We start from the raw sequence: 16,831 nt of genomic DNA, 5'->3' as shown, positions 1-16,831 counted from the left end.
TATAGCACAAACCATAATGTAAAAGCGACCCATAAAACACTAGATTTATAGAGGGGGGGGGGGGGGGGGGGGGATTTGTCACTTTCCATAGAATCAGCCGGCAATCTAATGACTGTGGTTCCCCAAACGGACATGGAGATTGAAGGGGTTTCCAGGACGTAGTAATGGATGACCTATCCAATTAATGAAACCTGGGACCTGCAAAGATCAGCTTCTTCACAGCCCATATGACGTCACGTTCACCGGTCACATGGCTTGTTCGCATGTTCAAGGGTTTTTGGGGACTTTTACAGTGATGACGGTATGGATATGCAGATTTACATTCTAGAACATGAATATTTAAAGCGAACCTGTCACCCAGATAAAGAAAATCAGCATGTTATAGAGCAGGAGCAGCGGAGCAGATTGATATATAGGTTTGTAGGGACAAATTCAGCATAACCCATCATTTATCCACTGCGCTATGTGGAGAGATCAAGGGGGCGGTCCTATCAGTGATTGACAGCCATGTCTGTATGTACAGTTAGAGGAGGGGCTATCATCAGGACCGCCCACTCGACTTCTCCGTATACAAAGAGCAGAGAACTCAATAGGGAAAATGACAGGCTATACTAAATACTTACCCACTACATACCTACACAAGATCTCGATCTGCGCCGCTCCTCCTGCTCTATAACATGCTGCAGGAAGACTGGACTGTATTTTTCATGTGACCAGATCCCTTTAAAGGAGTACTCCCACCTTATCTATGTTATAAACATATGGATGGGTAGAGGAGAGACCAGTATTTATCTCCATAATGGAAGTACCAAGTGGATGACTCCCATAGAAGTGAATAGAGAGAGCGGACTCGCCAGAGGACCCCCAATCTGACGCTCAGTGTGGATCCAATATCTATCAGACATTTATGGGATATCCACAGGATGTTTTAGGCTACACAGCGGATTTTGCGGAGGACCTACCATGCAAAATGCACGCAGAAAACCTTCCAGCCGCCATCTCTAGTCACTTCAATGGGAACCGAGATCGAAATCCACCCAAATATTGAGCAGTAGTAAGAAAATGCAGCTAGTAGGAAATGAAGCATCTGCCATTGAAATGAATGGGAGACGGGATTTCGGAGGCGGAAAAAATACCCACAATGGGAAACTAGCCTTAAAGGGGTTGTGCCATTAAAGACACCATGTCCCCTATTCACAGGGTAAGGGATAAGTGTCTGAACATTGGGTTTCCCAGTAATGGAAAGAAAGGGTGACCAAAAATCTCCCATGCCTCCATCTTGTGAATGGAGGGAGCGCCATTGCAGCTGCGTGACCGGCGCTCCATTCACGGCGATCCCATAGCAATAAATAGAGCGACGGACACATTGGTGCACCATCCATAAGGAGAAAGTATTTTCACCTCATCGCTGGGGGTCTGACCACTTGGTAGGGATAGGGATAAAGCGTCCTTGATGGCACCGTCCCTTTAAGTGGAAATAGCCTTTAAAAGCTGTGTCATTTTGTGGTTGTCACCCTACATCTATTACACAAGTAGTCAGAAGAAGAACAAATACAGGGTAGTCCAGAATTAGAAAAAACATGGCTGCCTTCTTACAAAATCGCCCCAAACCTATACCTGACACTGCCGATTAACCTCTTCAACTTCAATAGAACTTTGCTGCAATACCAGACGTGACCACATGAACAGGTGTGGCGCCATTTTAGTAAGAAATCAGCCATGTTTTTCTAACCCAAGAGGCGAATAGAACAATGCTGTGATGGATATTCCTACAATTACACTTAATGACTCGCCCAACAGGAAAATGCACGGGAGCTGCATACAATAAGCATGAAGTCACGGCTGTCACCTTGCCGCAATTCAACAAGGCTCCGCAGTGTGGGAGAGAAGCGAAACGTCAATCTTCCCTCCCTTGTTCTAACTCCATACAATCTATTTGCGGTGCAAGGACTTTGCAAATACAGCATTGAGTCCTGACACGGAGGAAACAGCAGAGCGCTCGATGTTGCTAGGAGATACGGCTGCGGCTAATAACTTTTTTTTTTTTTCGTGTAGGCGGATCGCAACGGCAAAGCCTGACAAGACTTCATCATAATTAAAACCAATGAGCCGGCTCGCTTACGTTCCTGCCGCTCGGGAAGCACGGAGACATAGGCAAGCTGGTACGCCGTGCCCAAGCAAGTAGTCATGCCATGCTCGGTAACAAAGCTCGCCATAGACCGGAACGCATGCAAGCGGATCGGCAGCCAGGCATGCCCGCCAATGACAGCAATGCAGTTTAGGGAATTAGTACAGGGCCGCTTTGATATCCCCCTGGGGTAAGGAGTGCAGGGGAACAGATCCGGCCTTGTGCTTGGAGTACAACGTCCCCTTGGGTTGGAATTAGATGTAGAATCTCACATAAAATGGACAGACGTAAATTGAGTTTGGAAGATAAAAGGCAGTAGAAGAGTAGGACACAAGTGTGCGACACAGTAAACCGAGTCAATACAGAGATTAATGGAAGTCTGGAACAGATAATCAGTCACGGGCCTAATTAAAGATGGCAAATCTCATTAGATGGAAAGAGGCCTGCGCCGTGTCTGGGACAACAGGGCTTCTCGGCAGCTAAAAGCGTCTAAAGTCCTATAGAATAGTCTACTGAGTGGTACAGAATTAGAAAAAAAAAGAAAAAAGGCTGCTTTAATCTGGGAAAACAGCGCCACTCCTGTCCACAGGTTGTGTGTGGTAGTGCAGCTCAGCCCGATTTATTTTAATGCAGCACAGATACAAGCCATGGACAGGTGTGTGAGGAATAAGGCCGGGATCAGCTCATGAGATACAGACTGGAGGTCGTCTGTATTGTCTAAACTGAACCCCGAGCCAGGAGCCAGACATTCAGCATCCTAGTCTATGATGCAAGGAGTCCCTGCTTACAGTATAGAACAACGAGGATGCAGGGACTCCTAGCCTTATAGACTATGATGATGGGAGTTTGGGTCTGGGCTCGGGGTACAGTTCTCGTCTGACATCCGGTACATATCTCACAGACTGAACATGCACATGTAAAGCCAAAATAAGAGCATTTTTTATTTTTTTATTTCATCCTGGAAAATGTCCTTCAAGGGGTTCTCCAGGACTAAAATACTGCTCAGCTGTTTATAGGATAGGTCATCAATTTCATATCGGTGGAAGTCCGACACGCAGAAATACCCCCCCCCCCACACACCCTAAGATTGTCTGGTTGAAAGGGCTGCCGCTTCTGTGGCCTCTTTACTGCTTACCAAGCATAGTGCTGTACATTACATAACAGTGCCATACCTAGTATTACAGCTCAGCCCCATTCATTTGGATGGGACTGAGCTGCAGCATGTCCATATGAACAGAGGTCACTGGTTTGAATATATGAAGTGGCGCTGACCCAAGTGCTGCAGCTGATCGGTGGTGAACCCAGGGTGTCAGACTTTACCAATTAATATTGATGGTCTATCCTAAAGCTAGGTCTTCAATATTATAGCCCCAGGAAACTCCTTTACTATACGTTTATTCCGGTGCCAAAGTGCTCCTTTGTTCCACATGACAACACTTCCTGCATCTGGCTGCTCACAGTTAGCATTGGCACATCAGACCTCAGTTTATATTTTAGGTGCAAAACTGAACACAGGACGTGATCATCTGCAGTGATGCCCAGCAACCCGGATATCAGTAAGCTGTAAATTCACAGGTCCAGGAAGAGCAGTCATGGGGACCCTGGCAAAAAATCTGATAGGAGTCCTGCAATCTCAACCTCTTATTAGTAAGAGATCCCTTCGCCACTAGAGCAGGGGTAAGCAACCCTCGACCACCAATGTGACCCATATATAACTTTATCTACATCCCCAGTACCCGAATGCAGTTAAAAAATGGTGGCAAATTCAGAAGTCAACAAATCTGTGTCTGGCCGTTCGCCCTCAGACTCACGACCACCCTAGGTCTGCGGCCACCAAAAGGGCACGAAGAATAGGTGAATATTTTTACTTTTTTAGGTGCTGGTTTTTAGGGCACTGCTTTGGCACAATTATTTCAAGGAGCGCTGCACGGGTACCATTAATATCGGGGTTACCATTATTCCTGGAAGTTATGGGGGGGGGGGGGGGGGGACCATTAGCAAATTAGATCACCAATACAGATCAATGATTGACTATAGCACAAAAAAGACAGAATTCTAAAGGAATCAGGGCTTCAGAGCAGCGCTCGCATCATATCCTGAGAGGCACGGTATCTTTCTAAACTAAGCAGAAGTGAAGAAGGAAGACCAAGTGACAGATTCTTAAAGAGTCAGGAGGGTATTAGCAAAGACCAATCTCTTACCTTCACTCCGTGGCCTACATCGTCAAGCACCGTGTAGTCTATGGGCTTTCGTATGTACCTGACGGGGCGCTCCATGTTGGTTGGCGCTATAATTTTATGGCTCCTTGCAGTGTTCTTGTTGGTGGTTAAGATGCCGATCTCCCTGCGGGCCACCTTCTCCTTGTGGATGTCCACAGTCTGCAGGGAAAACATTAAGAGGAGCAGTCAGAATTATATGTATTGTACTTATAAAAATACATGGAAATTGGAGCACCTTATAGAGAGTGGATGCTGAAGGTCTATCCTTAGAATAGGTCAGCCATGTCAGACTGGTGGGGCACCCAGGACCCTCACCGATCCATCTGTAAGCTGCAGACAGAAGCAGATGGCTCTGTACACTGTGTAGTAGTTGTGTCATAAGAATGGAATTGAGCTCCAATACCATGGCAGGGGCACTACACAGTATACAGATCCATCTGCTTCAAGTTCTGGATACTGTGCTCTGATCAGCTAACTGGTGGAAATGCAGGGTGGTGGACCCCCAATGGTCCAATACGGAGGCCCTGTCCTAAGGACAAGCCATGAATATAGATTCTTAGGCCTCGTTCACACGGGACCACGTATTTCGGTCCCGATTTTGATGCGGGAAGCCGCGTCAGAATAGGACCAAAATGCATCTGCTGCGGCTTCCGAAAGTCGTGGCTTCCCGCTCCGGAGTAGGCCCAAATGAATGGGTCTAGTGCGGAGGCTGAATCAGCCGTGGAATCCGCCTGAAGAAAGGACAGCTCGCTTCTTTTTTCCGTCAGCCAGAACATACCGCTCACAGAAAAAAGGAAGCTAGCGGTCTACATAGACCTCTATTGTGAGGTGGCGGATTCTAAGGTGGATTCGGCGTCAGAATCCGACCCCTCTTGCCCAGTGTGAACGAGCCCTTACACAAGGTACAGGACTTCATAAGCGTTAGGTCGATGAATTCATGTTTAATCAATCACATGGTACAGTAATCTCTCCATACACAATGCTGACCCGAAACGCTGCGGCCTCTTCAAACAGCTGAATGGTGGGAATCGGACACTTCTAAGGATAGGTCAGAGACCGTCTAGAAAACCCTTTCACCAAGGTAGCATTTGCAAGAGTCCTCAACCACAATCAGTACCCCATGTAAATGATTGTTGGCTGACCAATCTTTAATGCAAGTTTGAAATATCTGACCTCTGCAGCACATCAACAGTGCAATAGTATGCAGTGATTGTACTATTGATCACTTGTCCCCTATACAGTGTACATCATGCAGAGAACAGGCCTGTTCAACAAGCACCGATCGACTTGTGACTCATTGATCGGCGCTCGCTACGGGTCTGACGCCCATTTAAAGTCACCCTAACCACAGACAGGCAGGGCTGGTGAGATTCTAGATAACCTTGCAGCTCGGAGTCAGATAATAAGGAAGTTACATCAGGTCATTTTGTCTTGAGTTAAAGGGAAACTCCAGCCAATGTTTATCTGATGACTAAAGACAATGCGTTTTTTTCAGGCTTTTTGCATAAGATGATATCTGTCCATGAGTGTGACTGACTGTGCAGGCTTGAGGTGACAGGAGAGGACGTCTATCTAGACTGGCCTTGTCACGGCGAGCTCCTCGGGGACATCTCCTATGCCATGTAGATGACACATGGCTACTGACTGACACTCACTTATGTACCTCCTCGCCTCCGTCATGCCTCCTGCTTATGTTGGCAGTCAATATGCTAGTCAGTAGGATATCACTACAGTGACAGCTCCAGTACGAGGATGGATTTGCAAATTTTGATCAAGCTCCTATTCTGAATATAGTTGGTCCAGGTAGAGAGTGGTGACCGAGCATTTCTCGATCTGGAGGACCCGTCTTTTCTTGCATTACACAGTCATATTATTGATTTGAATGGACATTGTGTAATACTTCATGGGTCCTGCAGGGGCACTGCAGGGAAATGAATCACTACCAGGTTTCCTGTAGATTGCTGCCGATTCTTTGCCATCTGCCTATTGTCAAGTGACAAACAAGTATGTTCCAAAAATAAGTTCAATCATTCTTACAGAGCCAAGTTTTCTAGAGAGACCCTTTAAGGACACTTTACAGGAACCTGCAGTTACCAGGCAGCCATATGAAGGATAATAACTACAGATGACTCAGACGGCACATTTTGGCTGTAACGTGTCAGATTAAATTTCATGAAATTTAGATAGCGACAAATGGGAATTTTCACTGTAGCAAAGTCCTGTTATTGTCCAGAGAGGAGGCACTGACCCCAGGACTAGGGTTGAGTTGATTTTGAGATTTCAGGATCGATTTTAAAATCCAATTTTCCAGCCAATCCCGATTGTGAAATTTTCTCAATCGTGATCCGATCTTTCCCGATCCCTCAACCCCACCCAGGACCAAAGTCTTACTTATGTGACCCCGGCCAACAGGGATGATGCACTGGTTGCTTGCAGGAACACGAACCAAGGAAAGTAAAGTTCCAAGGCTTGGTTAACACATTCAGTGCCCTCTCCCTAGGGAAATAGATAAGCGGCTGTCAATGTCTGCACGGCACCGCCTCACCATATAGATAGGGGCATTTCTGCAGATAATCTATATACCCTGCCCTTCAGATTTCCTCTTTACGCAGATAACTTGCCATTGAAGGCACAATACGGTTCCCACGCCTCGGCGGCCTCTGACATAGTAATCACATTTGTAGGCATGTAATTGATCTCTTCTATGGCAGACGACCAGCCAGGATTCCCCGCACGTCATATTATTAGACCCGGCAGGGTTTTCTTACCGTTGGGTCAGGGTTAATTATTTCATAAGTCAGACTCGTAAGATCTTTCATTGTAGGGGTCAGGGGCAAGTGTGGTGTATGCAAAGAAGCCATTAAGAAGAATTTAAAAAGCACACAGATTTGTGTTTTTGGGGTAGTTCTGTTTTTTTTTTTTAAAGCCAGATTACGACATGGCAAGAGCAGCAGATCCCGCTCAGATCAAGCGAGTCCCTTGGAAAACATGGCTGGCCATTCACCTTAAAGTGTCTGTTTGGCAATGGCTTCCCCTAGCCGAATTATAGATGTTTCTTTCAATAAAAAAAATTAAATGTGATATGGCTGGGTTCACTGTATTCAGAGGCTTCAAAAGGCTCTTCTATCATAATTGACAAGTAAAACACCTAGCCCCTTATACACAGTATAAATTGCCCCTTATGCCCCCCGCACACTATAATGCACCTACAAGTACTGTTAATTTAGCTTCCCCCTCTAACCTACATAACTGATGCTCACCCTGCAGGTCACCGACGATCCCCAGCCCTGCGCAAGTTTCCAAAGCACAGGGTGTAAATACACAGGAGGTCGAGTGACATGTATAGACAAATGGTCCTCCTCCCACCGTCATGTTATGTCCCCCCCCCCCCCCCCCCCCGAACGAAATACTGAATGCAACTGCAGACGCTGTGCAGTGAAAGCACACGGACCCCATAGACTATAATGGGGTCCGTGAGCTTGCTGGTGGCAAGCGCGTGTACCCCGTTATAGTCTATGGGGTCCGTGTGCTTTCACTGGCACACTACTTGCAGTTGCATTTGGTATTCCGTTTGGAGGGGGTCCGCGTGTGGACACCCCCGTATGGCATACAAACGCAGATGTGAACAAGGCCTTATCCTGCCAATCCCGCTGAACACACCATCTCCACTGTGACACATAGGGGGCAGCATCATGCTGTGGGGAGACACCTCTTCAGCAGGGACAGGGAAGCTGGTCAGAATTGATGGGAAGATGGATGGAGCTAAAAACAGGGCAATGCTGAAAGAAAACCTGCTAAAGGCGGCAAAAACTTAAGACTGGGAAGGAGATTCACCTTCCAGCAAGACAATGACCCTAAGGCTGGTCTTACACAGCCGTAATGTAAGTCCGCAAATGGTCCCCAATTGAGGGTTTTCAATTGCGGACACATTATATTCAGTGCGGCCTCTTACATCACCGGATATTTTATCCGTGGTGTGCCAGGCCGCAACTGAGGTCCGCACTTTATAGAGCAGGTCTGCTAAGGCCGTGAATTCACGGCACTGCACGGACTCTACCATAGAACTCTATAGGCGAGTGCAGCAGTTCACGGGAGTCTGCGGTGTCTATGTTGCTGATCAGCAACTTGCGGACCGTAAAATCATTACGGCCGTGTAAAACCAGCCTAAACCTACAGCCAGAGCTAGATCTAAGAATATTCATTTCTTAGAATGGCCCAGTCACAGTCCAGACCCAAATCCCATTGAGCCTCTGTGGCAAGACATCAAAATTGCTGCTCACAGACGCTCCATCCAATATGGCTGCCAAGAAGAATGGGCAAAAATCTCAGGCTGTAGATGCGTAAAGCTGGTAGAGACCGAGCCCAAAAGACTTGTAGCTGTAAGCACAGCGAAAGGCAGCTGGATATAGGGGGCTGAAGACTTTTGCACGTCACACTTTTGATAACCATTTATCACTTTCCTCCCACTTCACAATTATCGGCTACCTTGTGTTTGGTTATCACTTAAAATCGCAAGAAAATACGTTTAAGTTTGTGGTTATAAAGTGAGAAAGTTCAAGGGGTATGAATACTTTTGCAAGCCGCTGTACATAACTATACGCCAGATCTCTCAGAGCACACAGCTACTTATCCAGAGGAAAAAAAGATATTTCAGGGGAATGAAAAGCTTTAGTGTAAATGTCACCCCGGCTATAATCATTCAGATTGCTGAAAATGGGAAATGTTATATCGCAGCTGACGATTAGGCAAATTCTGCTCCCTATCCAAAAGTGAGATTATGCAAAATGTCAGCAGGTGCAGCTCTCTAGATATTCAGTGTAAGAGGAACCTGGAGAGTACAGAACTGAAGGAAACATGAGCAATGATTCTGCACCATCAGACCTCCGGCACATTCATCAGCTGGGCCCGGCTTCCTGCATTGACCTGATGAGACGTTCATTACACATCATCATGTGAAGAGATCTATAAGCCCAAGACTGTATTCCAAGATCTGTTATGTCTCCTGACGCGAAGAGCACACTCGTGTCGGCCTTTCCATGTCTCCGGGCCATTTGAGGACCAGGGCAAGGAGTAGCCAGACCGCCACAACAGCGGTCACATTCTGAGCCCAGTGGACCCCATTAACGGTAATGGGATCAGCCGGCGATTTTGCGTGCACACACTGCGACGGAGACTCCAATGCAGTTGTAGCCTGACATGCCTGTTTTAGTAACTAGCTATTCTGGAACATTCTTGCTTAGAATTCTACAATGTGTCGTTCCTCCTAGAAGTTTATAAATAAATTGGCAACTGGGTGTGGCCACTCTGAGGCGTGTCCCTACATTGCATGCCCCTGGTCAGTGTCAGACTGTGTAGGGACACATTCCACTGACAAGAGCAATAGTCACACCCAGTTGTTAATTTATCAACTTTAGTGCAGATTGAGGAGGATCAAAATCAGCGCCAAATTTTACTCCGATTCTGCCTCCCATTGTATCCAATGGAAAAATAAATAAATACGCCACCGATGGGATCTTGCCACGGATGAACATACCTGGGAGATATGATTGATGGAGGACTCCATCCTCCGCAGCTGGGAAGCTTGGATGTCCAGCAATTGCAGTACATTGTTGGCCAACGCATTGATCTGATAGGCAACACTTGCCAAGGATTGGGTTGTGTAGGCCTTGGTCTCTTCTAAGGCTTTCCTCTTGTCTGGAGCCTACAGAAAGAAAAAAATATATATATAAGTTAAACATTTTATAATCATATACGGTAGTCGGTCACAGCAACTAAACGTATCCCCACGTGAGCATAAGCAGGCTAGATAGGCGTCTGATCGGTGGGGGTCCTACTCTTGGGATCCCACTGATCATACATCCATTTGTGCTCTATGAAACTGCTGGCCAAAGTATCTCCTAAGGGCCCGTCCAGACAGCCATATTTGGAACAGCAAATGTGGACCAATGTCACTACGAGTAAAGTTTAGATGAACCATGATCGGACTGGGAAATTAATAATTAAATGACCTATCCTTAAAATAATTTATTAAATGAAGCTCAGTGGGGACTTGGGGGTTTGCGCATGGTTTGGGTGGGCTCATCAGCCTCTTCATCCCTACCAAGGATAGCACTGTACATTTGTATGGTGCAGGGATCAGCAGCCCTTAGCACTCTGGTTGCTGTGAAACTACAAGTCCCAGCATGCTCCATTCACTTCTATGGGCAGCTCCAAGAAGAACAGATCAAGGAAGCAAGTAGGGACTTGTAGTTCCAAAATAGCCAGAGTGCTGAAGGTTGCCAACCCCTGGTATATGTGTACGATGTGTACGATTATCCCCTGACCCTGGTCTATAGTCTCTCACTCTGCCAAATCAGTATCCCTGCGCTATGCTGAGGAGGTCCAAAAGACCGAAACAGCGCTGTCCATAGCTGGGAATCTGTTACTTTTGGAATAGAAATACTACTAATTTGGCAATTAAATCTGCATCATGTTAGTAGGCTTATTAACAAGTCATGCATGATGTTAAGGAGGCTGCCCTCTACAGGGCAGTATACAGAGGCACTGTTCTCCTAATTACATCCTGGAGAATAGATTTGCATATTTTTTTACCCAGAACCCCTGGTATAGTCACTGTGCTTAGTATTAAAGCTTGAATGGGACTGAGCTATGAAAAGGCCAAGTGACAGATGAACGTAACATCACATGGTCTGTGAAATGGAAGAAGTCCTCCGTGCAGGACTTTTCGGGCTAAGCTCACATCTGCGTCGGAGTACCCACTGGCGACTCCACAGCAGAAGCCACCAGAGATTGATAGAAAAAAAAATCCTGCACTGAGGTTTCAGCATAAAAATATCAGACATACGAAAGACCCTATTAAAGTCTATGGTGTGCAAAGGTAACCTAGGCGGACCCGAGTAGAGAGCCCATCGCCAATGTGATCCTAGCCTCTCTCCAACAAGGGAGGAGTCCGCAGATGTGACCTTAGCCTAATAAATCCTAGACACCACAGTGTCCCTTACGCTGGATGACTTAGCATGTCCATGGACACTGGGTAACACTTCAATTAGGATTTGGTCGGGCCACCCACCCCCTAAACCCTATGCTCTGTATGAGACAAGCTTGTAGTTCTCCAGGATCGCATGGCACTCGCTCGGTGTAAGCCCAATCTTGTACATTCCCATGTGCAGACACGTCTACAATCTCTCAAGGTAGGAATGTACAAACACACAAGTAAATAATGTCATAACCTTGGAGAACTCACATGCTTCACATAGTTGCAACATCCAACATTACACTGCCAGAGGAACCATCCCTGTTAACCCTTCGCCTCAGCAAAATTAAAGTCCTCAATGAGATTTCGGAGACTGCAAAGTCACCCATGCAATAAGTTTAGGATGCGGCATTACCATCATTGCTGATATTACTCAGCTTTCCGAGACCCCCGAGTGCTACGAGTACAGCAGCACAGATCCAAACAGAGGCCGCTACTTTCAACCAAAAAGCAGAGCCTAATACAATATGGCCACCCTTAAAGTGTCCAGAGGCCTAAATACATACACGAATACGGTATATATAGCACAAAACATCCATAGGACACATACAAAGGACATTACCGAAACTTATTCTAAGAGCGATCCTTTATTAAATGGCACGATTTATACAAGTGCCCCTCCAGAGATGTACTCCCACTATCATATAACAAATACGAGTACCTTCTAGGCGCGCAGCAGTAATTGGGGGCTGTATACAATGTTCTGCTCCTACACAAGTCACAAGATGCTGAAAGGTTTATAAAAAAAAAAAAAAAAAAAAAGAATAATAATCCTCGGGTACATAATGTGACAGAGCAGTCAGTCGTGGGCGTCCTACTTCTTGCAAGTAACGTGGAAATGTGCTTATATTCTGCTGCTATTCTACAGGTGAAATCCCGGGATCTGCTCAGCATGTTCTATTGTATGACAGAGCGCCCGGGCTCAGCCAGTGATATCTTATAGACATTACAAGGCTCAGCGAGCAGGAGAAATGACGCCGAAAAAGATTTCACTTCAATTACTATAGATAGATGTACATGTAACTATAATATATATTTATATATATATATATATATATATATATATATATATATATATATATACACACACATACATACATTTTAGATATCAAATCTAATATCTAGTTTGCAAAAAAAAAAAAAAAATTAAAATTAAAAAGTTCAGGCTCTTTGCAACGACCAGCGAAATTTAGCTCAGGAGCCTCGGATTTCTCTTGATCCTACTTGAGATGTTTCTACACCATGACTGGAGTCTACCATCAGATAATATTTGGAAAAGCTCACCCCTGTCTATATAAGATTGGGTTCACATTGGCGACCGAGTCTCCTTAGGAGAGATTGTCGCAGAAACTGCCAGAGAGAAAGCCCTGCTTGCTGCTTTCAGACCGACTCCATTATAGTCAATGAGGGTCCACCGTTGTCTGTGGGTAACCATTATTTTAGTGGTCCAGCTTTCCATTGTTCAAGCCTCCCGCAAATCCAAACAATGGAAACATAGGCGTTTGTGTGAACTTAGCCTAAGCGCACACGACTGACAATGTAGATCAGAGTAAAACGCAAGCCACAAAGAACGTCTTGGAGAGATGAGAGGCACAGATCTGGAGAAGGGTACATAAAAATGAATAAAACCTCTGCTGTGACCTCCATAATTATTAATATTTAAATAGAAGTTTACACAGGACTCTTCCTAGAGCTGGCCAACCCACCAAGCTAAGTAAGGGCCTCAGTAAGAGGTTACCAAGGAACCCAATGGTGATTCTGGTTGAGCACCAAAGATCTTGTTTGCTCAACCATCACTACAATGTCCCACCAATATGGGCTTTATGGCCAAGTAGTGTCCTCAGATGAAATCCCACCTGCAGAAAAACAACAAAAAGACTCAAAGACTGTGGGAAACAAGATTCTCTGGTCTGATGAAACCAAGATGGAACTTTTTGGCCTAAGTTCTAAGCACAATGCAAAATGTGGGAAACCAGGCAGTGCTCATCATCTTTCCATGAAGAATGGTGGTGGCAGCATCATGTCCTGGGGGTGTTTTTCAGCAGCTGAGACCGGAAAACTGGTTAGGGTTGAGGGAAAGCTGAATGAAGCAAAGTACAGAAATATTCTCCTGATCCAGAGAGCTATGAACCTCAGTCTGGGCAACGGTTCACCTTCAAAACAAGACAATGACCCTAAGCACACAGCCAAGACACAGCATGAGTGGCTGAGGGGCAACTCGGTCTGAGTGGCCCAACCAGATCCTTGAATCCAATCGAGCATCTCTGGGGAAGCAGAAAATGGTGTGTGGAGCGGCCATTATTAACCCTGAGTGTCCTATGTGACAGGACCACGGCTCCCAACCACTTCTACCACTCGGTACCATTTCATTCACATGGAGCACTTGCGGGCCCCAGTTCTTATGATTTGGGGGTCCCAGCAGTCTGACAATAACAATAAAGTAGGAAAACCCATTTAATTCAATGTTTGGTCCACATTAGACACCACAGGATGGACTATAAACAGTTGGGGTTGCCATCCATCATTATAAAGGGGCTCCAACATCTTCATGTGGATGTTAATGGAATACATTGGGGGCTGCACCATCAAGACCGACTACCTGTAGTGTATTAGAGCCGGTGCCAAAAAGGACCCTCTATCTCAGCTTCCTGGTGGTGGGGGAATAAAACAGGGGCTCTAACTCTGTCCCTCAGAAAGTTCTGTTGTATCTGGCTGACCCTTCCTGCGATCCCCGTTCTCTAGGTCACAATATACACTGGTTAATGTTTAACACGTGACCCAGGATTATTCAGTGACAAAGTGTTGGTTAGCAGGCTCGGCTGGTGAGGCGAGGGTTAATGCGTCCAGGATCCAGCCGCCTCTTTACAAGGAGCACATTTGTATGCAGGCTGCGCAGTATTTCGCTTTACTCGTCTATCCAGGAAACGCCGCTTACAATGCCGGCCTGATCTACAGGCTATTTATCATGGCGAGGAAATCATCATTGATATATCAACATGGGAACAACCAGAGGAGCGCGGCACCCCCACACTTACAGGGCTACTAAGGCTGCAGGAAATAAAGGCGATTTTTTTGCACACATGCTCATGGTTTTCAAGGTCTTCTGCTTGCCGTCATTCAATAGAAGCCATTATTGTTGGATAGATACGGGTCCTGGTCACGTAGGTGCACGGATCCTTACAGTATTGTCTTGTGTGCCCATCGCACACCCTGGTCAGATTGTGAGGTTGGCCATTACTATGTCAACAGCCCGAAAACATGTGATGGGAAAGTGTGCAGAGTAGAGGTCCGCTCCTCTGTGTGCCATCCATGATTGTCACCCATCCACTTTAACACAGGTCATCCGTGTGCCGTCCATGCATTCATTCAAAGAATAAGAGTCACAGAAGAAAGGCTGGAAAACTGGACCCGTCATAAGTTTTGCAACCTGGACTGTCGGCCCGCACGGTACCGAGTAATTCATGGTCATGTGCGTGGGCCGACAAATGGATCAGTGTGCTAGCTGGGAAAAACCTGTACCACGCCACGGTTGTCTACAACGGGCCTCATAGTGATACACCATTGCTGTATGATCCGTGGTGGTCTGAGACCTCAATCGATCCTAAGAATGAAGGGGCTACAGGGTTGGTGTAGTTGCATACTCATACAATGGTACACACGGCTAGCCGGGGGAAGCTACACCCAGACAAAGACAATTCCCGTGCCAGTGGGTGGCCAAGGGTGAAGCTATGAAGGCCAAATGGGAACCCAAGCGATATTACATCAGTTTATAGGGCATCTTCTAGACATAAGTGGGATCCTAGTGGTGAATCACTATACAGCTTTGTATACAGAAGGGAACCGGGCGATGTCGCCAACTCGCTGAGCCGAACTAGACTGGGTCGTTAATATCTAGAAAAGAAGCTATCCTAGAATATAGTAGGAAAAATAAAGTTAATAAAGCCAAATTATATCATTTTATTTTTTTATTTTTTTTTTTTTTTAAAAAAAGGAAAAATACAAATAAAATTAAGTGTCAATAACGGAAGCAGAAGAAAAAAAAACTAAAAATGAAAAAAAAAAAACTAAAAATATATATATTTTTTTTTTTATTTTTTTTTAAATTACTAATAATCATAATAACAAACTGCATGTGTCCTCTGTAATGTACAGCGTGCTGGCAGAGCCCCATAGAAGAAGCCTTCCAGTCCCCTAAATAAGCGAGCAGCGTACTGTAAATACCAGTGTGGGCGAGCGGCAGGAACTTCCCGGGATGTTATGCAATGTCGGTAATTTCCTATAACAGTAAGAAGCTGGAGATAGGAGCCGGCTGATAATGGAGTCTGTGCTCCTCCAGCTCAATTCATCCACAGACCTCCAGAGCAGAGTGACCCCGGAGCCTGGAGCCGCGGCGGCCCCTCGTGTATCCAGACCACCATCGCTCTCTAAGGTTAGAATCCCCCCCTGCAGGTTTTTGAGCTAAAGCTCTTTAAGAAACATAAATGATATAGGAAGGACACAAACCAGCGTGACTCTGAGGTCCAGCCTTAGTCTCCTTCACTACATTTGGGAGTTCTGCTCCCAGAGAAGTCTTTTTATACCAAAAAAGGGAACGGTTCCTAGTACAAAGGTAAAGGGAAACGCCTGAGAATGTCGAACATATACTTACAGGCTGGCATGGCTGCACGGCACAATGCCATACCACAAAAATGCAGGTTATTACATACAGCCTCTGCTAGGCCCGCACTGATGGGGAACCATTCATGAGTCGCCCTCTTCACAGAGCTTTAATCTTCGTGTACAAGGCCGTGGACACCAACAGTGAACTGGCCACGTTTTTCATGGCTACCACACTGATCCGTTCTATTCCACGGCGCCATACGCACTCCTGTGTAGAATCGTGGGTCCATGTATGGGGAAAATCTCAGGACAAGTCCTCCTCTTGTACGTTTTGTGGACTGACTTCACTGAAGAAAGTGAATGGGTCCGTGAAGTGATCACCCTTATGGCACCGTCTCGTTCAACCATAGACCTGGTACATGCAAACGGTCACGGTTTTACAGGATCTTTAAAGGGGTTTTCACTATCAGACCAATATTGAAGACAAATGTTATGGTTTGTTAATAAAAAGTTCTACAGTTTTCCCATATACTTTCTGTATCAATTCCTCACGGTTTTCTAAATTTCGGCTTGCTATCATTCATTATGTTACTAGTAGTGGATAATACTCTGACCATGGTCCGCGGACAGGTGGTGTACAGCCCGCGGACAGGTGGTGGATGACAGCAAGCCGAAATCTAGAAAACCGTGAGGAATTGATACAGAAAGTATATGGGAAAATTGTACAAGCTTTTTATTATACAAACAGTGACACCTCTCTCTCAATATTGGTCTGAAAGTGGACAACCCCTTTAAGAATATATACAGTAATAACAAATGAGTCTACTTTTCATGTGTGATTTGTATCTGGTC

The 16,831-nt window shown here is 45.7% G+C and overlaps 1 protein-coding gene across 7 annotated transcripts in view; it reads right to left on the bottom strand.

The window, feature by feature from the left end:
- ABI1 (abl interactor 1) overlaps positions 1–16,831 on the bottom strand; it is a 63,028-nt gene that overhangs the window by 27,668 nt on the left and 18,529 nt on the right. For all 7 annotated transcript variants that reach the window (XM_075271629.1, XM_075271634.1, XM_075271631.1 and 4 more), the window contains exons 2-3: positions 9,881–10,048; positions 4,330–4,506 (exon numbers count right to left, since the gene is read on the bottom strand). In XM_075271629.1, the coding sequence (XP_075127730.1) occupies positions 4,330–4,506; positions 9,881–10,048 (345 nt within the window). The remainder of the gene's footprint in view (positions 1–4,329; positions 4,507–9,880; positions 10,049–16,831) is intronic.

This window comes from Leptodactylus fuscus, chromosome 4 (genome assembly GCF_031893055.1).
Source record: "Leptodactylus fuscus isolate aLepFus1 chromosome 4, aLepFus1.hap2, whole genome shotgun sequence".
Lineage (NCBI taxonomy): Eukaryota > Metazoa > Chordata > Amphibia > Anura > Leptodactylidae > Leptodactylus > Leptodactylus fuscus.
This window is presented reverse-complemented; position numbering and strand designations above follow the sequence as displayed.